General features: G+C 39.0%; 1 protein-coding gene across 1 annotated transcript in view; it reads right to left on the bottom strand.

The window, feature by feature from the left end:
- The window catches only part of LOC105385264 (MAP kinase-activating death domain protein), a 71,943-nt gene that overhangs the window by 26,349 nt on the left and 19,844 nt on the right, over positions 1-25,750 (bottom strand). Inside the window, exons 2-12 of the mRNA XM_048625050.1 lie at positions 25,381-25,562; positions 16,682-16,862; positions 15,486-15,621; positions 14,118-14,250; positions 13,038-13,195; positions 11,765-11,912; positions 11,316-11,418; positions 5,512-5,764; positions 3,094-3,220; positions 2,175-2,207; positions 715-806 (exon numbers count right to left, since the gene is read on the bottom strand). Of these exons, the coding sequence (XP_048481007.1) occupies positions 715-806; positions 2,175-2,207; positions 3,094-3,220; positions 5,512-5,764; positions 11,316-11,418; positions 11,765-11,912; positions 13,038-13,195; positions 14,118-14,250; positions 15,486-15,621; positions 16,682-16,862; positions 25,381-25,482 (1,466 nt within the window). The 5' untranslated portion in view covers positions 25,483-25,562. The remainder of the gene's footprint in view (positions 1-714; positions 807-2,174; positions 2,208-3,093; positions 3,221-5,511; positions 5,765-11,315; positions 11,419-11,764; positions 11,913-13,037; positions 13,196-14,117; positions 14,251-15,485; positions 15,622-16,681; positions 16,863-25,380; positions 25,563-25,750) is intronic.

The following is a 25,750-nucleotide window of genomic DNA, read 5'->3' as shown; positions in this document are numbered from 1 at the left end:
TACTACCTAACTATATTTATTTATTTCTATTAAAAGATTCATAAGTGTGTTATAGAATCACTCAATTATGACGAAATTGAAGGTCTGCTAAATGTAGAAAATTAAAAATTATTAGGAAATAATATATATATACTTAAGTATTTATTTACCCTCTAATTTATTTAAATTAGTATATTATTAGTATTAGTATATAAATTAATATACATATATATATATATATATATATATATTATACTCATTTATATCATACCATATTTATATGCACTAAGTGTACCTATTGTATTATTATATTTAAATATGTAGCTACAAAACTAAAATATAAAATATGTCTAACAAGTAGGAAACTCAAGCGATGAACGAAAGACACTGGCTCCTACGATACAGGTCTCCTAGTGTAGGTTGCCAGGGCCATTTCATGCAGTCGAAGCCTTGTGTAATGTAAATTGTGAGTTAACTCGGTATTATTTAAGATTATCTACTTCTACTTTATTTAGATCATAAACATGTTGTAATAGGCTAAGTTTTTGTCAATAAATATATTCTTCTTCTTCTTCTATGTGCAGCGATAAATTGAGCACATTGATGAATCTTTTAGATAGAGTATTGCGTTGGGGAATACTATGTTTATGATCATCTTCTGCGGATGATAAAGGAGGAAAAATGCGCGACAGTTCCCGAGTTTTATAAAGATTATAAATATGTGATCTAACTTACTTGAGCGTGGCTCCTCCAACACTGTCTCTCCTGGATGGCAGCAGGGGGGTGGTGGCCTGTTCTGCTGAAGTGCTCGCTAGACTGCTAAGAGCCTAAACAAATAAAACTAATTAAACTTATATTCAAAAAGATAAATGTTAGTGTTATCAAAAACTTTGGTTAGTGGTGAAAAACTTCATAGTCAAAAGCAAATAAAAGCCTTCATAGACAAACGTATTTACAAGACTAAATCAGATCATAGGTTTCAAAATCAAGCTTTTTTAGTCAATTGCATATTATATATTTCTTGCATAGTATTTTAGATATAATTAAAATAATTATTATGTATGTATTTTTTAATAGCTTTTACACTACTTATTTAATAATATTGTAGGTAAGTATATTATATTTAGCAAATACGAAAAAGAAAATCTTGGTGCCTTAAATATACGTCAAAATTTCACATAACACTTTGTACCAGGCATTTTTAAATAACGATTTCAACAAACAAGCTCACATTCACGTTTATAGTTATTACTTACAGCCTTTTACCTTTCCGCATATCAGTCGATTCATAAACAGATTCTCAAGTTTATGCCTTATTGTATAGTGACTATGGGTTTAATTAAAAATAAAACAGAATACACAATGTATCTATTCAATTTTAAACAATTTAAACTTGAGAATGGTCTATGAGGTCTATGTCCTACAGATATAATTTATTACTTATTCAAAAATAAGTATTTTAGCACAAACACAACGAAAACGAATGAAGCTGGCATGCCAACACAAAACAGGACTGAATGACTGAAATGGTGTAGATTTCCTTTGAAAAATGAACCATGAAGACTTTGTAGGTTGGATTAAATTCGTTTGTATGTTTGTGTTCGAATGTATAGGTAGGTGGAGTAGGTATACACGTATTTCAGTCAATGTTTCATTACACACATTCACTTTTCAGTTTGGGCTAAAGGTAGAGATAGCCAAAGCTCAGCAACATTGAATAGACAGAGTGAAATAATAGAGTTTTATATTATCATTTTCTTAGATTTTTATACACTGTGAAACAAGATATAATAGATTAGAGGTAAGTAAAGAGATTGGGTCAACTGGCACACATTAAGAAAGCATTAGAATAAAATAAGGAAATATCACGAGTACTATGTACATGTACATGTGCTTCAGTATAAGCTGCAAACCTTGTACTTAGAACCTCATCAGAACTCAAGCTGTATGGGCTTCAAATTTTGTGTGAGTCTCTAATGTATCGTCAGATCAGATCCTCATATCAAAACAAGCTTTATATATTATTCCCAAAGTTTACCTATGTTGTTAGCTATAATAAACGACCATGACTTATAAAACGTAGCTCAAACTCAAACAGGGAACATGTGTAACGGTAAGTACACAAACTCATGTCGAGTGACCAGACGGCAAGTGTGCATTTGTAAAAAGTGTAAAAAAGAATTTGGTATATTTACACCGCATCCCGCTTTCTTCATGACGAGTATCGCCTAGCAAGAGAACAATATGTGAAGATGAAAAACTGTGTTTAGGTTTGTGGGTAGTTTGGCTTGTTACCACTAGACATCAGAGTCAAAGTTCCGATATTGCGTAGGCATGTTACGTTATTATTAGGGCGTCTCAAAAGTGATATAGTAAGCCTAAAGGAGGTCATTCAGAACAACTTTCGTTTTACTATACCCATTTTTTAAATTCTGAATAAAGTAATCCTCGAAATTTATAAAGCGATTTTTTATTTATTACGATCGTCGATCTTTATTCCAGTGGTAACAAACAGAAAGTAAAGAATTGAATAATCTGAATTGAATTGGATTGGGAAGTATGAAAAATCATCTAGTAACACACATAGATTGGTCCAATAGGTATCTAGAAATTTCTGAAATACTGAAATCAATATCTATTATTTTATACAAGTTTTGGAAAATTTAAGCAATGATTAAAGTTATACCGGTATAATTATACCGGTAGTATTCGCATGTGTACAAACTGTTGAAAAATTCAGAAAATTCTAGACCATTCAAGAAAAATTTAGAAAGAAGAGAAAACTTGTAGGCAGACTGTAGCAACATCGATCGACAATGCGCCACATTCGCGTGATCAGAGAATTCGTGAATAAAACTTGGAAAAATGCCACATGGAGACGTTAAATCATATTGTGTGGTGAACCTGGATGTATGCTTGGCTGAAAGAAGATGTAACATTGACCTTGACTGAAGAATAACCAAATAATGATGCTTAAGTATAATGAAAAGCGTTTTATTTATCATCTATTCGAAATCCCTTTCAAAAGTAAAAACAAAAGAGTCTAGAACACACATTTTCGTTCCACTCAGCATAGACTCCAGTTCACCACCCATGCACCACGGTACACTCTACCTGCTTAAGATGGCTCCTGAGTACGGAGCCCTCGGGCTCGGGTAGCGCCGGTAGGTCCTGGTCTTGTCCTGTGGGAGGAGTCAGCTTCGTGGAGTCGAGGTCTACCACCCAGATGTCGTCTGGTAACCTGCAGGTTGATTGATATAGCTAGGTTATAAAGTTGCACGAATAAGGTAGGTAATATTTGGTAAGTACATTAAAAAGTTATTGTATGTTTATCGTCATCCCGCGGAAACATGAAATATTGGAAACAGCAAAGGGACGATTATTAGATTTATAAAAATAAAAATATTACCAATTACTTAGGCAATTTTGGAAAGGTTTAATATGCCATTTACGTAGGTTACATACTACCCACAGATTTATGATAATAGTTATCTCTACAAAGTTTAAACACATTGTCAGTTATCATTTCCGTTTTTTAAACTTAACTACATTGTTATTGGCCTGGCTAGTGTATAAACTGTACATAGTTAAGCCAGTTATAAATTTTAAACTAGCATACGGGCAACGTACACAGTTCTGATTGCATCATAAATCGATTCCCTATGCGGAAAGCAATCTCCGCACCGCTGTAGGTACCCACACGATGCACTGATTGCTTTATGAACTGAACACCGAGTTATGGAACATAACTAGGTCAGATTTAGTTCGTCAAACAAGTCAGTGGTGCATTTGAAGGTATTACTGGCATGATTGGCAATTCATTAGCCTCGATCGTCGTATGTCCGGATTACCGAATTATGTCTAATGGTTGCTTTTAACAGTTACATTTTCTCGTATACTTCCAAAGAATACCTTAAAATTTCTAACTAAGTCAGAAATGGGGTGATTCTAGGGATCATACTGAACAACATAAATTATGTTATAAGACTTTCAAATTATCCTGAAAGTAAAATGTGCACCCCATAGTAAAAAGACACGATACCAACAAAGTTTGTATGAACAAACATTTATTTTAAGATTATTTTCAGAATGAAGGGCTGAATGAAGTCGCTAAGTGTCGCGCGGCTGCAGCCGCGCTGCTGTCTAAATTCCATATAAATTATTAACGCGCTACTGCAGCGCTGATGCGGCGCTGCAGTCGCGTATCTTTTAAATTACAAAATTTATATGGATTTTGACAGCAGCGCGGCTGCAGCGCTGCAGTCGCGCGACACTTAGCGAGACTCTTAACGACTAATTTAAAGGCGCCCGAATAGGGAACAAAACAAGCTCAGAAATAGCGTCTTTCGGTCCAACACAATGATACGACATGTTGGGAGATGTCCCACACGGCTATCCGACCTCGACCGACTCTGCTTCGCAGAGCCTATGATATGGGTACCGCACCGCTGATACATCTACACAACCCCACCTGAAGTTGTTCTTATGCGTGTTGAAGGTGTTCTTGATCCCGATGAGGAAGGGCGTGGGCGCCAGCAGCAGCTGCTCGGCGCACGCCATGCAGCTGGGCAGCAGCGGGATGGCGGGGAACATGTACTGCAGCGGGTGCAGCATGGCCACCAGCGCCAGCACCACATCATAATAACATCAACAACTAAACTAGTATATAGCGTGGGACCGACTCACCGTGCAACTTAACTATCTACCCGTAATTGTTCTAAAAATAGATCGACAACCGACCGACCGCGTTTAACAAAAAATACAACTCAGAAATCTAAGAGGAAAAATTTTCTTGTTAATTTTTTTATTTCAATTTTCGTAACCGATTACAAACTGGCCCCGTTTTATAGTAGGTAAATATACAGCATCAAATGCCAACTTCTTGGATTTATAACCTTAGTAAAGAGGAATTAATAGGGGAAAGCAAGGAGAGGAATCTACCGACCGTAAATTTAACCGTTGACAAGCTGAGGAAGCAGCTGTCCGACCACATCAGAGAAGAAGAGGAGGAGACCTTCGTGATGACATCCGAAGACCAGACCAGAACCGCGAGCCAGCTGAACCTGTCGTCCATCGTGAGGGAATGGAATATATCGTTCGACACCGCGTGCGACCCGGTTGAGTTCATCGAGCGTTTGGATGAACTGACGTCATCAGGCGACGTCCCGCAGGACCGATTACTCCAGGTACTACCTACCTAAAGTACTAAGAGGTAAACCGCTATTATGGTACAGAAACAATTCCGACACCTGGGACAAGTGGGAAGACTTCCTAAAAGACTTCAAACTTTTTTTCTATCCGGCGGGATACGAGAAGAAGATGCTCGAGATGATCATCGCACGAAAACAACACCACCGTGAATCTTTCGTCAACTACCTGACCGACATACAAACCCTGATGAGAAGGTACGGAAAAATGACCAAAACAGAAAAAGAAGAAAGAGTCTACGAAAACATGAACGCGAACTACAAGTACTACATCAAGAAGCAAGACTTCACCAGCCTCGGGGAATTAATAAAACAGGTTTGTTACCTGAAGTTGTTCTTATGCGTAAAGAAGGTGTTCTTGATCCCGATGAGGAAGGGCGTGGGCGCCAGCAGCAGCTGCTCGGCGCACGCCATGCAGCTGGGCAGCAGTGGGATGGCGGGGAACATGTACTGCAGCGGATGTAGCATGGCCACCAGGGCTAGCACGGAGAGCGAGAGAGCGTTGTAGTCGCGGGACTGGACCACCACTTTGTTTTCCAGCAGGATTAGGGTGAGGACTTTTAGGCACGTGTCCACGCCTGTTTGGGAGGAAAGAAAACGTTGGGCATTAGTTTTTTGTTGAACCTCTCAGTGTGTAGTATTATGATTAATATACAGGGTGTTTGCTAAAAGGGACGTCCCTTTATAATAAGATACAAGGCCTAGGTAGGACTTGATGTCTTTTGGGGAATTCGGAATAGGATATTCTGAGACGGCCCTTATTTTTTCAGGATTAGGTTTTACTCCATGTTCACCTATGATGTGCCCTAAATAGGCTACTTCGGTCCGAAGGAATTCGAATTTTCCTGGTTGCAGTTTGAGATTGAATTTACGGAGTCTTTCAAATACTGATTTCAGATTATTAATGTGGGAGTTTAAATCGTGTGAATACACGACAATATCGTCTAATTAAACAAAACCTTGCCGTGCCTTGTAGGCCGGAAAGACAGGTGTTCATAAATTTTTGGAAGGAAGATGCGTTTTTGAGGCGAAATGGCATTCTATTGAATTGGAAGTGTCCTTGAGGGACAGAAAAAGCAGTTTTCGGAGCATCGGCTTCATTGATTAAGATTTGATGGAAACCGGAAGTGAGATCTAGTGTGGAGATTACTGTTTCCTAGTTGATTGAGGATTTCTGAAATTTGAGGTATAGGTAAGTTTCACCAATGGTAATGTCATTTAGTTTTCTGTAATCAATGATAATACGGCACTTACGTTGACCTTGGGAATCTAGCTTTTTAGGTACAATCCAGATAGGAGAGCTCCAAGGCGAAGATGATGGTTCTATAATGTTTTGGTCTAGCATTTTACCTATCTGGGATTCGACTTCTTTCTTGTGGCACTCTGGGAATCTATAGGATTTGGTATGAATGGGGATGTCACTATTTGTTTTGATTTGATGGTCAAGAGCGGATGTAAAGGTTAAATGATCTTCTGGCAAGTAGAAAATATCAGAGTACATAGAACAAAGTTCTATAAGAGCTTTTTTCTCTTCGAGATTTAAATGATCAATTGTGAGCGCGTTTACGACCTTTTCGGTACGTTTAGATGTTGACTGAGTCCTTGAGGTTGATAGGATGGTAACCGAGTCCATAGGCTCGACTTTAAGGGTTAAATTTGTTTTAATATTGCTAAATGTCTCCGATATATTGGCTACGGTAATGTTGGTGCGATTGTTATCTTTAATCTTAACAATGCAATTTGATATTAAGAGGTTCTCATTAAGGTGTTGGTCCAATATAAGGCCTTCTTTAAGGTCGGTTTTCTTAACTGAAACCAGGCGCGGATCCAGACCTCAAAATAGGTGATGGGCAAGTCGAGGGCAAGTCTAAAAAGGTGGTTTTGCCTCGCCTTGCAGTAATACCTAATAGCTGTTTTTTTGACGGCTGAATGGCGTAGTGGTTAGTGACCCTGACTGCTATGCCGAAGGTCCCGGGTTCGATTCCCGGCTGGGGCAGATATTTGTTTAAAGACAGATATTTGTACTCGGGTCTTGGTTGTTGATATTTATATTTAGTATCTATCGATTTATGTATTTGTGTAGATATATCAGTTGTCCGACACCCATAACACAGGTTCTGCCTAGCTTGGGGTCGGATGGCCGTGTGTGAGATGTCCCCACATATTTATTATTTATTATTTATTTATTTATTAAGTATTTTGATTTTTGTATGATAATATTTTTTTGTATGACTTCAGTTCTTGAAAATTTTGACAGACAAAAGTCTATGACAACGTAAAAAAACTCGACTAAATTCGCATTTAAATGAGACTGATTTTATCTCGATAGGCAAAATAGTTTTTTAGTTAATTTAACGTACCGCTGTTTAAGAAACGCTTTTTTGACAAAACAGTGTTTAAAATTTCCTCAGTTTTGTCCCTAATACAGAAGGCAAAAGTTGATAAGTTTGGATGGATGTATGGCAATCTTTTACGAGAAAACGGATGTCATTTTTCTGCACCCTGAACTTAAATTCAAACTACTTTTTATTGCAGAATTCCCAAGCCAAAGGGAAATCTTTTTCCGCAAACGGAGTGGGTGTAGCGCTCAAAATTATGGAAGAATAAAAAAATCCGCCCAAGAGCGTGTCGGACACGCACATAATGGGGATCCGTAGCCATAAGATGGGCCGACCGCTTGACACAAAAAAAAAACATACATTACCATTTAGTTAGGGCAACTGCACGTCATAAGTTGGTAGAGTTGTATAAAAATAACTACAGTTCAACTATAAAGTCGTGAAAACGGAAGTGGATCCTAACTAATTGTTTAAGATCGTATTTAATCAGTCTGTTATACCTATTAATTAAAGGATAAATCCGTTACAAATTCATAATCAATCGGTATTTTATTTTTAAAATGTATGTAAAAGTAAGTAAATAACTGATGATCTAAAAGTCTTAGCAAAATTGCACTCTTCGATGTCAGGACTTATTTTGACTGTATGTATGATATAGAGTCCGCTATAGTTTTCTTTGAAAGTACTTACTTGGAGGTATACAGGACATTTTTTTCAGAATTAGGTATATTAATAGTATTTCAAAGGGGGTTCTAATTATATCTTTGTATTAATATATCTCGAGACTGGGGGGTTAGATCCACATGGTATCACGGCAATTTTTGTACCTATATTTAAAGATACCTTTATAACGATACCCCACACGATGGGATAAGTCGATTATCTTTTCGAATTAACTTTTCGTTATATGGGAGAGGGGGTAAAAAATATTAATTTTCGATAATTTAAAACACAAATTTTTGGATTATTAATAAGTACCTATACATCTCTCCACAAACTTTCGTGGCAATCGGTGCAGAAAAGGCGGAGAAGGAGCCAGAACGGGAAGACGGACAGACATGACGAAACAAGGGTTTCTAGTAGTCTACGGAACCCTAAATCCGAGTTGGACTCGCGCACTGAGGGTTCCGCACTAGTCCACTTACCTGAGATAGTTTTCCTTTTAATCGTCATATCATATATACGAATTTTTACATATTTTTGGGCCAACCATTTAGCCAGCAGGGGGGCCACATGAGTGTAACAAAAAAGAGCACTTTGAAGTTTAATAATCTCGTAAACCAATCACTGAATCAAAAAATGGTTTGATAATGCCTAAATATTTTTGAAAGACCTATTCAACGATCGCCCACATTATCAAAACACCGGGAAAAAAATGTCATCAATTTTTCTACCTTATTTATTTTAGTATTTAGTCAGGCCGTAAATTTCTATATCTAAGCAAAATCAACTTGATACCTTTACCCGTTTCTGAAGGGGTGGTGACAGACAGACGGACGGACAACAAAGTGATCATAATAGGTATAAGGGTTCCTTTTTAGGGTTCCGTAGCCAAAATGGCAAAAACGGAACCCTTATAGTTTCGTCATGTCCGTCTGTCCGTCTGTCCGTCTGTCCGTCTGTCACAGCCGATTTACTCGGAAACTATAAGTACTACAGTGATGAAATTTGATGGGAATATGTGTTGTATGAACCGCTACAAAAATATGACACTAAATAGTAAAAAAAAGAATTGGGGGTGGGGCCCCCCATACATGTAACTGAGGGATGAAATTTTTTTTTTCGATGTACATACCCGTGTGGGGTATCAATGGAAAGGTCTTTTAAAATGATATAAAGTTTTCTAAAAAACATTTTTCTTAAAGTGAACGGTTTTTGAGATATCAGCTCTCAAAGTCGTAAAAAGTATGTCCCCCCCCCTCTATTTTTATAACTACGGGGTATAAAATTCTAAAAAAAATAGAGGTGAAGCATGCTAATTAACTCTTTCAACGATTTTTGGTTTGATCAAAGTATCTCTTATAGTTTTTGAGATAGGTTGATTTAAGCTACGGAACCCTTTGTGCGCGAGCCCGACTCGCACTTGGCCGGTTTTTTACTTTTGAGTACGGTACTGTCTACTGTATCTATCGGGAGGGCTTTCAAGGTGGGAAAAAATGACATATGTAAGTAACATAACCCGAAATCATCTCATCATTACTATAAAAAGCCCTAATCCCTTGGCTTGATATGGCAAGTCATTTAGGTGATGGGCATGCCCATCTTGCCCATATGGGTGGATCCGCGCCTGACTGAAACAGGGGTTGCAGAACAAAAGTAGTTCTCGATGACCTCCTGACTGAGTTGTGACATGTCTTTTCGGCTAGCTATGACACTTTTGCAACAACCTGTAGAAAAAACTATACACGCATCGTATCGTATGTATATGTACCTACCTATATGTAGGTATAAGAACAAGAAACATAAAGAAACAATGTGAAGACATCAGACGGACTCGTGCTATCTTGCCCTGTCATATTATGCTATACCTGTCAATACTCCTGCCCACTGACACTTATGGTATGCAAAGGCCGCCATTCTCCTATTAATTTTCTATATTTATATGTGCGAATGACTACGTGTATATATTTTCTTTTATGTTTAATAAACGTGTAAAACTAATCGTCGCACCTGTTAATGTACAATCTATGGACAAAAAAGAAACTACAAAATTGCTTTTAGATAGTTCATTAGGCCCCACTACGACATTTAAGATTACCACGTAGGTAAGTACATAGCATCCAATTTAATTATTCCCGAAAATTACACATTAACATACTTAATTGAGGTTGGCATTTGAAACTTTCATGAAAGCGCAAAGCTTTTAAGCAAGTTTCTAAGAAAACAGATGGTATAATAATCGTACAATTATACAGGCATGGAACTTAACACAGTCTGGGGAATAATTGGATTTGTTAACAAAACAGAGATAAATGTTTCTTTCAAGCTATTTAGGTCTAAGCGAGTCATTGTGAGGCAGCGCAATGTGTTTAAGCTAAGATTAATTTGCTTAGTCTGGCCTGCCCACGGCTGCGTCTAGGATTCTACAATTAAGTCTATGAATTCTAATTATTGTAAGTTGGGTTTATTTATAAATGTACAATGTACCTACTGGAATTTGTTTTCAAAGGCCCTTTGAAAATCTGGTTAGTTACTGGTAAAGCCATTAATTTATTACATATATTATTATTGTTATAACTGCCATGCTAGAGCAATGGTAATATACACACATTCCACACACACACACACACACACACAACACAACACAACCCATCCTAATTAAGTACCTCGCGTTCGTGACTGAGGTCACAACTCTTAGGGCCAGCTGAAAACCAGCGCTGTGGCCTCCTGGGCACAGCACACGCTGAGCTGGTGCCTTTTTGACGCTCTGAACAGCAACCGTGCTTGTTTGTATTATTTTCTGTTTTTTTCTTTTCATATAAATTATTTGTAGTATTCTTTTTTTCTTTTTGTTTCTGTTTTTTATTGTTCAGTGTGTCAAATAAATGTTTCTTTCTTTCTTTCTTTCTTTAATACATTTATTAACTAACTCGCAATATTTACCCCTATTTATAAGTGACATTTCTACTGAGTGGGGCTCAGGTTTCATGCAGCTCACTAATCGTTCCAAAAATACATATATAGAAGTAATTAATTTTTTTATACATCGTATTCTTACGGTGAAAGAAAACCTCGCGAGGTTAACCTGCACAAACAGCTTTTTTACTGTATTACATGAACGTTATCTTACCCAACAGCTCCAAGGGCAGATGCAGCGGGAAGTCCACGAGGGTGAACCGGGTGTGGTCCGGCAGCGCGAACACCAGCGGCGCGTGCGCGGTGGGCGAGAGCACCTGCACACAATCATACATTTATACATAATATAACAAATATACACCTGTGTACCTTATCGAGCTAAACAACTGACTATCAGGACCCCTCGTAGTAGATTGCTGGCTGTTTCCTATTGAATTTGAGTTTGGAAGCGGCGACGGAGCAAACAGCTCCGTTTAACGTAGTAGTCCCTCAATCATTGATGGTTTATTAAGTTTGACATGGCACAAAAGTACTACTAATGAAAGAAAGAAATTATCATTCTGTCAATACCACCCCAACACATTTTATTTTTAGCCCTGTAAAAAACTAAAACTTGCTCGTTGAAACAATAGATTGCAACTGCAATCATCATATTCTGCTCACCTCAAGCTGCACCCTAGTCTTCCCCGGCACAGGCACGGGTGCCGACAGCAGGCGCAGGATCCACGTCTCTATTTCCTTCACGTCGTGCAGCACTATAGTTGGCGTGTTGTCATAGGCTTGTCCCGTGAGCACCGACCACACTGTGTCCCTGTGGAGAGGAGTAGGGGTTAGGTTGTTTTGAATTATTATATTTATAACTACAGGGTGTCCGGCACATGTTTCATTAATCGGCAATCGTAATAACATTATTTAATTAATGCTTCTGTCACCAAAAATAGTTTGTCGATACGTATGCCGAACATACGATTAATTGCACCAACATATATATAAAAATATGAGCGTCCTATTCTCACCACTATAAAGCTGTTATCGGGTAGGTACGATCAAACTTTTTGTTTGCCTTTTTTCCTTGGTCCGACGTAAAATATCGCGTCATCTAGAAATTCAATTCATCCTAAAATTACTTGACAACAAAAAATATTTGAAAGGATTTTTGTTACAGCTGAAGAGAAAATTATCCGCCTACAATCTACATAGAAAGTCGCAAATTGTAGGTCTTCATTTAACCAGACCTAAGGGTATCGCCCTCGTCTGACTTTCAATTTCGCACAAACTTTTACTTCTGTGAATTCCAATTATGTTTCGAAGAATCCACAGGGCGGAATGAGATTTTATATTACAATCTAGTTTTCGGTTTTCTTGGTCTGGAGAATATTTTTATTATCAGCTGATGATGATTATTTCATAAGTATCCCGAAAAATATGCGTTTTTTATTTAAACTAGCATCGATGAAATACTTTGCCAGTTGCAGTAAGAACAACGCGGACTCGGATGTACATATTATTATGAAAGGTAAACTGCTCACAGTGTTTTGGACATGGAAGGCAATACTCTAGCACTCAGGGTTGACTGACTGAAGTCCATATCCAGTATATACCTACACGAATTAAAGGAGTCAGCATTGTAGTGTTTTTATTCATGTTAGTCAATGATTCACAGAAAGTATATTAGGTACCTCAAGAGTTGCCAGGAGTCGCTTCAGAATGAATAGACACTCGCGACGTACCGCTCTCTCCTATAGAACAGCTGCGAGTGCGAGCGAGACGGCTACAGTGCTCACCTGAAGAGTTGCTTGGAGGCGCCGACGCGACGCGGGCTGCTAGACTCGTTGCATGCGTCGATGAGTCGCTTCAGTATGAACAGACACTCGCGACGTCCCGCTCTCTCCTATAGCACAGCTGTGAGTGCGAGCGAGACGGCTACAGTGCTCACCTGAAGAGTTGTCTGGAGGCGCCGACTCGGCGCGGGCTGCTCGACTCGTTACACGCGTCGATGAGTCGCTTCAGTATGAACAGACACTCGCGGAAGGTGGACAGGAACGGGTGGTGCGACAGCAGGCAGATGGACGTTAGAGAGTGGTTGCGGATGCGCTGTAACAATACACCATGGTTAGCAAGGTTCTGGGGGTCACTCTATATGACGTAAAACTAATTTTCGGAGCGCTGCTGTGAGAGCCACGACTCTATCTCGTTGTATACGTGCCGATTGCACGACAGCTCTCGTTCGTTCGTTTTTAGTCAACCTCCTGCTATATGTTATAAACACGTCGGGGTGCAAGGGACGCGTTGAGAAGCAAAAAATTTTGAGCTACAGCCACTGACCACTGCTGATGCGCGTGCCATACGATGTTAAACATCCAGCCGGTACCACATTAAATTGGTATCATCGCTAGTTTAACGTAGGTAATAATATAATTGGATTTAGGTAGCTTAATAGTAAAAAAAAAAACGATGTGTCCTTCGCAGCATTATCAGCAGCATCTTGAAGGGTCAGATGTCTTTGAGTCAGACTGCTGTATGTGTGTATATTTCTGTGAGTGTATGTGTTTTGTGGCTCGAAACGGATGGAGTATTTCGATCATACATAATATACACTTAAATGTCCAACACAAAAAGTCCTCCTTTGCGGCTTGCTAATGCCCACATTCAGGGGCTAAGGGTACGTGACCTATTTCAGGCATTACAATAAATACGTACTCCCTAATGTGAAAAAGACATTTGCGGCAGTCACGTATATAGGGCAATGCTGCGAGCGTGATCCAATTCCCATTACATCTAGAAATGAAAACTGTAAATGAGAAATACTTAGGTCGTATACTATAGGTCGCTGGGCTATTTTATGAGACCGTGCGGCAAAGCCATGGAGCTACTTCAAAATATCCTTGGAGGAGAGAAAAACAACAGTCAATCACACGAGGTTAAAAACACCCTGGGTGATGATAAGCGGCTTCTTGTAACTAGTACAAATTTTGTTTAAAAAAAACTCAGCATCATTATCATGATAGCTATATACCGGTCTCTTCCGACTGGCTCTAGGGCTGGGCGTGTCTCCGCCGCTCTCCGAGTCCGGAGCCAGCAGCCGCGGCGCGGGCGCGCTGGACTCGCGCTCCGAGTCGGAAGGGCCGATGTTGCTGCTTCTGTAGTCACTGGAACAAGGGGATGGGTTAGTCCACTGCTTCTGTATGTGTAAGAAATATGAATGTACCTATCTTGCCAAAATATCACTATGTAATGAATGATGAGGTTAGAGAGGATTCGGAGCAAGTTATAGCATTAGACGAATAAGGCCCGTTTAGTATGACACATCCATATACATTCCACTTGCCTTCATCCCATACGAACAATGATGGGACCAAATGGTCATCTGCGCACATTATGACAAAATAGATATATGATTTTACAATACCAATAGCAAAATTGAATTTCAGAATAACGAGCTGAATCCTCCTTTTCACTTGCTTCGCTTGCATTTGCAAGAACCTGTATAGCATTTCACAATGCTCGCAATTCTATTCTATTCAGTGTGAAGTTGTTAGTCCCTGCACCTGGCTCCTTGCACTCGGATACTAGAACCTTTCTGTATTTTTATGTACTAAAAAGAAAATTAAGTCCTCTGTTTATGACAGACGCATAGTTCATTAATGCACTCATGTACTTCGCTGGTAAGTTCAATGCCACAGTGAAAGCTATAACCATTAAATTGGGATCGATCTAATAAAGTCACATTTCACCGACATCGTAAAAATGCTCGTCCCATTTAGCCGTAAAATTTCACAGCAAACTTATTTATTACGATTGAATGCACACACCTACGTTGTGCTACAAATTGTCTCTCGTTGGTAGGTACTAATGGAAAAAGTTGTGTGGGCCTCCAAACTTCCCTCGGAAAATTACAACTATGTAGGTGGGCTGTGCGCCTACCTTGCGTAGGCATATTTTCAATTAATTGCTTACCTATAACAGAAGACAATTAAAATTAATCCCTTACAACACCTCCAAAAACAACGCACTTATTGGCAGCAAACCTACTGACATGTAATATTCTGTGCTGTACTGGGAACACAGCCTAAGTCTGACTGGGCAAAAAGACTCCCAAATCTACTGAAAAAAGAGCGGTATTCACCTCGAGAAGGCCGAGTCTGAGGACTTCTCCATGGACTTCCTCCAGGACTCCCGGCGCAGCATGCCTTAGTCCTGGACGCTGACAATACAAACTGAGTCTTAAGTCTGCTGCAACAAGAGCGGTATTCACCTCGAGAAGGTCGAGTCTGAGGACTTCTCCATGGATTTCCTCCAGGACTCTCTACGCAGCATGCCGCGATCCCGGACGCTGACAATACAAACTGACTCTTAAGGAGGCTGCAACAAGAGCGGTATTCACCTCGAGAAGGCCGAGTCTGAGGACTTCTCCATGGACTTCCTCCATGACTCTCTCCGCAGCATGCCGCGGTCGGGGCGCGGCGCCGCGCGCTCCACCGCCCGGTAGAAGTTGAGGCATACTCCGTAACGCGTTTTACCTGTGTACAGAATACACGGGTTATTGGTAAAGTTATACTCCTCTAGTGGATCCGCTGGGTATGATGGCTACCACACTCGTACCTTTATCGGATTGCCTCAAGGGAGTAACTAGCCGTAACTGGAAAGTCACTGAGGGTTGGTGGATGGTGGTTGGTGCGGGATCAACCCCCGTTGACAATAAATATTGTGTCAAGCTGAATTCTGCTTGTTTCAGGCAGTCAGGCAATGACAATTTGATGAACGATACGTGGAAAAAAGGTTATGGTTATTAATGGTGGGCTAGAGATGGTAGGAGAATTGCTGACTAGACCAGCAAAGTTGCAAGGCCGTTTATAGATAATAATATGATGCTCGCTTTACATTCAAAACGCAATAAAAATCCTTTATTAAGTATAAACTTTCACTAGTGCGCAGATACACAATCTCTATGACTCATGCTTATAGGATGATGCAAATCATAGCAATAAACTAGCGACTCCATACGGGAGCATTTACGATCATTTTATACACAAGATTGAGGTTAATACCACACTATGGGAGCGTGGAAAGCGCTTCTTTATGTAGCACTTAAACTACAGTATGTATTTTCATGGTCACAAAACACGACGTTGTATTAAACCTATAAATTACGACACATGTAAGGATAATGCCTTTTTGTGACGTGTTCGCTATTAAATGTACCTATTATTAACGAGTTCACTTGGCATTTATGGGTATTAGAGAAGTTATTAACTTTCGCTGTGTTACAAAAAAGGAACTTTAAGCTAATTTCGACCTTAAATGTATAATTTTAGCTGCCTTGCTATGACAGTACACGGACAGAAAGAGATAGACATTGGTTTACTTCCAACATTATCTTAATGTTCCTTTCTGCAACTCCGCGTATCTGATTTCCCTAGAAGTTTCCAGTCTTCACTTCGACAAAAACATGTTTTTCGTTAGTTTTCCTAAGTTAAAAAAATATCAGTTTATCACAAAACGCAAAACGTTTCTTTCTTTCAAAACTTATTACACCCCTAATTCTTCAATAAATCTGTTTTCAATCATCCAATCACTTACCCGAGTCCTTATCTGTAAGCGTGAACACAAAGGACGAGGCATCTCTATTGGCTGCACCATGGCTGGCGCGCCTCGGCCCCACCGACACGCAGCCGTCGGGCTGGCAGAAGTACACCATGTCCAGGGGCAGGGGGAAGTCATCGTGGTTGGTCAGCGGGTAGCGGCGGAGCAACTCGGGAGCCTGGGGACAAGGAAGACATGTGATTTTGATGCATACGTTCTGGCGTTTGAGGTGGATAATGCGTAACAGCTGAAAGAAATTTAGAGTTAAAATAAAAGATAAAACAATAAAGCAATAATTCGATCACAGAGACACAGCCATAGAGGCTTCGACAGTTCATTGTGGCTTGAGGTCAGTATCGACGGAGAAGCTCAGACCAGGTTTGGAATAAATCTCTTCTATGGAACTGCATTGACCAGTAGCGGCTGAAAGATACTAGGACTCGGCAAAAGGCTGAAAAAGGAGCCTAAAGACTTGGCGCTCTCGGGCTGATAGAAGTACACAAGTAAGTAAGTATGTCCAGGCGAGCAGATCAGGTGCCTGGGAAGAAGGAAGAGCAGTTTTTTGGTATATTTCTGTATCAATTGCAAGCATAGATCAACGCCAACTTGGGTGCATTCATCCTCAACGCTGACAAGCCACGAAACAACGTCAACATCGCAGTATAACAGGAAGGCAACCGATCCAGACACTTCAATTACCTACAACAATAGGGAAATTGAGGGCACTGGTTACAGGAGATTAATTTGCTGGTATAGGGACGTCCAAAACTGCAGCACTCAAAAGGATTCGATGTTTTTATGTATTATAATAATAATAATAATAATTTATTTATTCAACAGACAACTAGCGGTCTAAGTATATATGTTCTTATCATATGTTAGTATCTATATTCTAAACAAAAAAAACACACAATACACAATTAGAAACACACAAGAGCTATTTTACATTTGTGAGATGTACCTGCCTAAAAGTGTTAGAACTTAGAAGATCAACTGAATATTTCGATCTTCTGTTTATACGAATACTTCACATGTAAATCCTGAAAAAGCTTTCTAGAGAACAGTGAGAAAAAATCGAATAAACTGAGGAGAGAAAGAGTTTTTATGGTAAAATATTATTCAAGAGTACCTACTGGAATAGCGATTACATACTTAATGCAATAGTAGATCCATTATTTATGAAACCGTTCATTATGTATGATAGTAATCATTTATATCACTATCACTAAACGTATGAATCATTCAAATGGTATTATTTCAAGGTATTATTACTAGTAGGAGTCGGAATGATAAGATGTTTTTCTCCCACATACAGAGTAATAAGAGTATATTAGTATACCTACCCTTTTTGCAACACCCTGTATGTGGGATGAAAATAAAACCGCAGGTGCACTTAAATAAACGTTATTTAATTTATTAAAAACCCATGAATCGACAGAACAATATTTCTTGCTAAACGCCAATATTCAAGAGAGCTATAAAAAAGTTAACATCATAGACAATAATTCTATTACACTACGTTCAGAAATTATTATAGATCCTACAGCTCGGCCATCCTGCAGATAGTCTGCCCTCAGACTATGAAAAACAAATTTTATAAAGTACTCTACCTTTAAACATCATTTTGAAAACTTTTTATAAAAATATAAAATCTGCAACTTTCAGTAAATTTTACTTAATACTTAACAAAATATAAACTTTACAACAAAAATACTTAGCACGACAATGTAAATAGGTAACATTTCATCAATAAAGAACATTCTTTACATTGTACTACATTTAACTTAACACAATATACCTACTATATTTAACATAACGCAAAACATCCTTCCTGATGCAATCTTTACAAAATTTACTTAACGACAAACATAAAATTAACTCCTGCCTGACGCAATTTTTTACTAAAACTGTACATTATGCAAAACACAAAATATATCATTAAACCAGGTTGTTGCAATGCCTTTAAAATTACATAAACAAAAACAGGTACCCTGAAAACATGAACTTTCAGTGAATAAAATACACACAAGGATCATACCTAACTATTATTAACCTAAGGTCGTAGGCCATGGCTTCATGCAGTCTGCAGCCGTAGATGTGTTGTTTGGCCCTTCTGCAGAGCTATCCGCCTTCTGCACATCATAGCGGTCTTTGCCTTTCACCTTCATAACTTTGTATGGACCAAGGTACTTTGCTCTCAGTTTCATGCTAGTCCCAAACTGTGTCCGTTTGATAGCTACCAAGTCACCAACGCCATACTTGACACTCTCTTTCCTTTTCTTGTTGTAACTACGTCGATTTTCTTCCTGCAACTTCATTATCTGAATCTTAGCCATCTCACGGTTCTTATCTCTACTATCCATAAATTCTTTATGTTCTTCTTCTAGTAGTAATTTAAGTAACTCTACATCTTCCTTCTGTCTCATTTTTGTACCAATGAGTAACTCATACGGACTCATGCCCACACTTCGCTGATATGTACTGTTAATCATCCTTTGCACACTGCTTACATGTCTATACCATAACTTTTCATCTTCTATGCATAGCTTAGTTAAAACTGAAACTATAATTCTATGAATCCTTTCCACTTGCCCGTTTCCTCGAGGAACTCCAGTTGTTATTTGAATGTGTTGGATATTCTCACGATTACAGTACTCTGCACAGTCATTACTAGTAAAGGCAGCTCCTCTATCTGATATGATTCTGTCAGCATTTCCAAATGTCTGTTGGTGGATGAGCATCTTATCTAACGTCTCCTTTGCTGTGGTTCCTTTGGTGGGGAATAACCATACAAACTTGGTAAAGGCATCAACCACAGTCAATATATAGTTGTATTGCTTCTTCGTCTCAGAAAGTGGTCCTATATGATCAATATGTAGCGTACTTAATGGTATACTTGCCTTCTCAATGCTATTTAAGTAACCTTCTTGTTTGCCTTCTTTCTTCGATGCTAGTATGCATGGGATACACGTTACTATAAACTCATCTATCTTCCGTGCCAAATCTTTAATAAAGTAGTCTTTATCGATCATGTCTAACATTTTCCTCTTAGCGAAATGCCCAATTGCATGTGTTCTTCTTATTATATCTATTTCCATTCCTTTTGGTATGACTATCTGTCCTCTATCACCTTTGTATAGCAAACCATTATGTTCATAGTAATCAGCATAAGGTTTAGTCTGAACCACCTCCATTATAGCCTTTACACCATCATCTGATTGCTGCGCCAGTCTTATTTGGTTGTGAATACCACTCGTAACTACGGCAATGCATGGGTTCCGACTCAAGGCATCAACATGTCTCATCTTTGAACCGGACCTGTGTTCTACTGTGTAATCATAGTCTTGCAGTAACAAAACCCATCTTGCCACCCTCGTAGTTAAGTCCTTCTTCTTAAGTGTCATCTCAAATGCTAAGCAATCTGTAACAATCTTGAATGGAATGCCCAACAGATATTTTCTAAACTTCTTTACACCTTCAATGATTGCTAAGGCCTCCAGCTCATAACTTGTATACTTCTTTTCAGAATCTGTTGTCTTCTTACTCATGTAATATACAGGATGCATGGTGTTGTCATTAGGATCTTTCTGCATGAGTATAGCGGATATTGCTTGCTGAGAGGCATCTGTATGTAATTCTGTCTGGAGAGCAGGATTAAAGATCTTCAAAATTGGATACTCACACAACTTCTTTTTCAGATCTTGAAATGCTTTTTCTTCCTCTTCACCAAAATGAAATGGCACATCATTCTTCAACAGCTCCGTCAGTGGTCTGGCTATAACAGCATATCCTTCAATAAATTTTCTGAAATAGGATGTCAATCCTATGTAGCTCTGCACCTGCTTCACGGTTTTGGGCTTCGGGAAGTTCATCACAGCATCCGTCTTGTCTGGTGATGGTCTGATTGTTCCGTCTTCTATTACATATCCAAGATATTCTACTTTAGTTGTTAGTAGCTCACACTTGTTCCAGTTTATCTGCAGACCATATTCAGCAGCCACCTTTAACACCTCGGTCAATCTCTCCAAAGCCTCCTTGTAATCAGTTGCTGGTATAATGACATCATCGATGAAGACCATAACATATCCCTTATTGATCAGCTCCCTGAAAATGATAGTGATAAAACGTGTGAAATAGTTCGGGCATATTGATAATCCAAATGGTGCTCTCGTGAACTCGTACTGTCCGTTATGTGTCACAAAGGCTGTGTACTTTGTACACTCATCTTTTATTCTCAAATGGAAGAACGCATCTTTTAAATCGATCTTGCTGTACACCTTAGCCTTCTGCAGCTTGTCAATATGATCCTCAATAATCGGTAATGGAAATTCATCTTTCACCATCTTATCATTGACACGCCGATAATCCACACAAACTCTTAGTTTACCATTCTTCCTTTTTACTAAGACCAGAGGACTAGCATACTCCGAGAAACTTGGCTTTATTATGCCCTTATCCAACCACTCACCTATTTGGTTATCAACATCCTCTTGCTCTTTAAATGACAGTCGCCTTGGCCGCTGGGCAACTGGGATATCATCTTTTAAAATTATTCGCATCTCAATTGGGGCTTCTTTTGTTTGTACAGGCTTGTAATTATTCACTAGTTGTTCAGTTTTCAGTCTTATTTCAGGATCTGGTACATAAGCTATTGGTGTTACATTTGATTCATCTGAAACCAAACATTGTAGGAATTGGTACTCACCCTGAGGTATAATATTCACTGACCCTTTATCAAAAATAACCATTGTTTTGTCCAAGAAAGGTTGACCTAAAATCATTTTATAAGGCATTGCATCTTTAGGAACAATATAAAACAGTAACTCATAACAATTTCCGTCTATTTCTAGTACAGAGTTAAACTTGCCTAAAGACGAAACTTTGGAACAACCTAGGCCAGACATCTCAACCTTTTCTTTTACATAATTATTCACCGTCATCATCGGAAACACATCTTCAGTTATTAAATTTAAATCGCTACCGGAATCTACCAAACATTCTAACTTTTTATCACCAATCTGAATAAACTTTACCGACATGTTTTGTTTTCGAAGTTTGTTTACAAAAGTTTGACAACTCATAGGGGTTTGACAACTGTCATCACTACTCACGTCAGAAGTGTCAAAACATCCACAGACTGTTGCAGTGTTGCCAACTTGACCACCATCTGTATTATCGTGCGCCGCCGCCGCCGCCGCCGTCGTCGCTGTCACGCACATCGACCGTCGTGGCTGTGTTCCGCTCGTACCAACCTCACGGCCTCGATGCTCTGCCATTGATGTTGTATTTGAAGTTGCATGACAATGCGGAGCAATATGGCCGAACTGATTGCACTTGTAGCATTTCACCCCGTTTTTGCAATCGCTGGCGAAATGGTTCACGTCTCCACACTGGAAACATCTCCTTTGAGGTGGTGTGGGAGTGTTTCTCGCCGCTACCGCTGCACCTGTCCGTTTTGCCATAGTTGTCGCCGCCGGATGGTTATTCTTGGCGGAGTTCTTCTTCATCGTTTCGTAGATCTGCAACCTCTCCTTGAGTACAGAGTAGGTAGATACTCCGTACAGCATGACTTTGTTCGTCTCAAAGTCGACGATGCCATCTACTATGTATTGTATTGCCACGTAGTCCGGGAATTTACCCCGCTTCCCCAGCTCCTTCATAATTAACATGTACTCATAGCAGCTTTCGTCCCGTTTTTTCTTTCGATTGGTCATCAGCTCGTGAATATCCTTCGTGTTCACTTCATCGGGGAACTCCTTTAGCAGGGCCTTCTGCAGTTCTTCGAAGGTTTTAAATGTTTTTTCAGAGCGGAGCCACAGACCTGCCACCCCAGTCAGTGCCCTTCGCGCCATCAACAGCTTCTGTGAAGGTGACCAGGCGAACACCTCCGCATTGTCGTTTATCTCCTCCACCCACCTTGCCGCCGTGTACGTCGGGTCCGCTCCCGAGAACCGCGGTATTGTTGCCTCGATGTTGTGCAACAAGGGTTGTCCCGCCGCCGGCATCGTGTCGTCTTTATCAGCCATTACGTATACACCTTTCACCGTATTCAAATATATCACCTTCTATGCTTTTATGTCCACCTTAATTTCACCTTCATTAATTTATAATTTTCACCGTATTTTCACAATAATGTTCCTTCTAGTACGCCGCCATCTTTGCTGTGTGGGAATCGCCACCAACACGCTACCCTATTTACACCTTATTTACAACATCTTTAGCACCTTTGGCTTATTTCCATCCCGGACGAGCCCCCAAAAGTTGTGGGATGAAAATAAAACCGCAGGTGCACTTAAATAAACGTTATTTAATTTATTAAAAACCCATGAATCGACAGAACAATATTTCTTGCTAAACGCCAATATTCAAGAGAGCTATAAAAAAGTTAACATCATAGACAATAATTCTATTACACGTTCAGAAATTATTATAGATCCTACATGTATGTAAGAATAATATGTGTATTTTAGATTGTATCCATATACACATTCTTCGATACTTGTAGGTGTACCTTTAAAAGTACCCTATGACAAATATTTTTTTTTGTGATAACAATGAACAACAACGTACAGTTACAATATCCTATAGGCCAAGACCTAACTCTTCAGACGGCTCGAGCTTCAGAAAAAAGATATGGCTTCACAAAGAAACTTTACCCTTTCTACTTTCAGTAAGCTCCTTATCTATCGGACGCCTACTTGTTGGAAATAAGTTGCGAAGTTACGTGACCAGTTATAAGGAATATTTTTCTGAGAAATAGAATTCTGAATCATATACATGTATACTCAGCATATTTACTTGAATAAGTATACTTTACTATCGTAAAAAGGTTAAAATCCTGATAAAACTCCCAAATCTATTTTTTATCCATAGGTTTTCAGAATTCAATGTAAGTATTTCATAAAAGAAAAAAACTAAATATTTCAAAATAAACACGGATGTGACGCTTTCGAGAAAAGCTAGTTTAGGTCCTACTTACCTATCTATATTTTTTAGTATTCATAACTTTCCCACTTTCAAAATTAAATGATGTACACTGTACAGTAACAAAGAAACCCTCTCAGAGTGACAATACTGCATGAGAATCTGATTCCTCTGTTCTCTAGACTGTACCTTTTTTTCTCAGATCTCACAGAAATATATAATACAGGTACCACCTATTTACTACCTACGAGTATTCATACCGTGAGCGAGGCTGCAAGTTCACGGCTGCGACCGCGCTCCGGGTGATAAATGTGTGATCTTGTCCCAGTTTCATGAAAGGGAATGCGGAATGCGTGGCTGTGGTTGGATACCTTGGAGGTATTTACTATTGGAGTATTTCAGGTTATAATACTACGGTAGCAATCTGGTTGTGGGTATAGCTATGGTTTCAATTTAAAAGCTGAATATGCCTAGGTATTTTTTTCACCCCTAGAAATGTGGAAACTTAAAACGATTGATTCAAAAATATAATTATTTAATTTATTTATTTACCAGTAGTAATAAGTTTTCACAGAATCTCTACGATCCCCCTGCATCCTTACAAAAAACTGTATAAGGAAAAAACATGAAATGGATGACGATACAACATATAATCTATGTATACTAGGTACATCGTGTTAACACATAGTTTTCGAATCTAGAATCAGGTTTCTATAAACTAAGTACCAACCATGTTTTCACAATAAAACAGAGAGTAATCTTTATGAGAAACTATGTCATTCGTATCAAGAATCAGCTAAATTTCCTATCTGAATCTTGAACAATTCTGAAACTTTCAAATACTTTAGTTTATCTTGAGCTGAAGCTAAATGATGCGTTTATAAATTGAATGTTCCGAGGAACGACGTGATGTTTCCTCAAGGCGCACATTCAACAAGATGTTCGTTAACCCCTGTTTAAGTTCCGTATTAACTGGGGAACTTCGTAGACATTAATCTGATGTTTGTATAGTAAGTATTCAGCGCAAAAAAGACAATTTAATAAAACTTTAAAATTACTTTAAAATGTACAATAAAACTGCCTTTTTGAGCAGTTTTGGCTTAAAAGTTATTGAATTACTTTTATTTCTATCTATACTGGATTGTTGTAATATTCCTCTTTAAATAACCTGCACGGAACAGAAAATAATCCTTGAGTAGTACTTGATATAGTTAAAATGTATTCGTGAAAATTTAATTTCAATTCATATTTCATATAAACGTAAAAAAAAGGCGCCTTTTAAACGTGACTGAAATCGCTAACGGGTTTGAAACGCTTCGTGGCTATGAATATTCACCTCCATTAAGCCACACTAAGCCATGTTTGTGCTGAAGCGAATTCTGCTTCCACAGGGTCTTAAAAGGCTTAATCTTTGGTACAGGGTCCGAATAGCAGGGATCTGTTCAATTAGTTCCGACTTGATTGAGTTGGAAAACGATTAAGTATAAAGTTTTAGTGGATATTAGGTACAATGTGCATATCGGAAGATGAAATTCAATATCCGGCATGTTCAAGCCCCACCCATGCATCGATGAAGTAATGCAACTTTTAGCTGGTACCTATAAATCTATCGATGACCCGTGGGTAAAAAATGTCCCGAGTGGAGACTACGAACTGGTAAGCGTAGCGTGAGACGCCCTCCGGCCCGCTAGACCAACCTATAAGAGGCCTATATCTAGCAGTGGACGATACTGGCTGTTGATGATGACCTATAAATAAATAAAATACCTTACCTGAACAGGCGCAAGGCCTTTCCCGGACGTGTAGGGGCGCGCCCCGACGATGGTTAGGTAATCCACCAATCGGGGGCACAGGTGTGTCTTCTGTATGTCCATGCCGACCAATCACAGCACAGCACACGATCCATGCCGCACCGATATATCGATCATAATTGTTCACTTGCTATTTATAAAACCTGCAACAAGGAAACCTCATTATAACTTCAAATAGGTCAGAGAGGGAGAGGGCTGAGGGAAGTTAGATTAAAAAGCATAAATATGTAACATGAGCGTTGACTGTATATGATTATGGTAGGTATATTTTTCTCCTCCCCCGGGTTTAAAGGTTAATGTGAATGCAAATTGACCTCACTGATTTGCACTA

The sequence above is a fragment of the Plutella xylostella genome, chromosome 13, assembly GCF_932276165.1.
Source record: "Plutella xylostella chromosome 13, ilPluXylo3.1, whole genome shotgun sequence".
Classification (NCBI taxonomy): Eukaryota; Metazoa; Arthropoda; class Insecta; order Lepidoptera; family Plutellidae; genus Plutella; species Plutella xylostella.
This window is presented reverse-complemented; position numbering and strand designations above follow the sequence as displayed.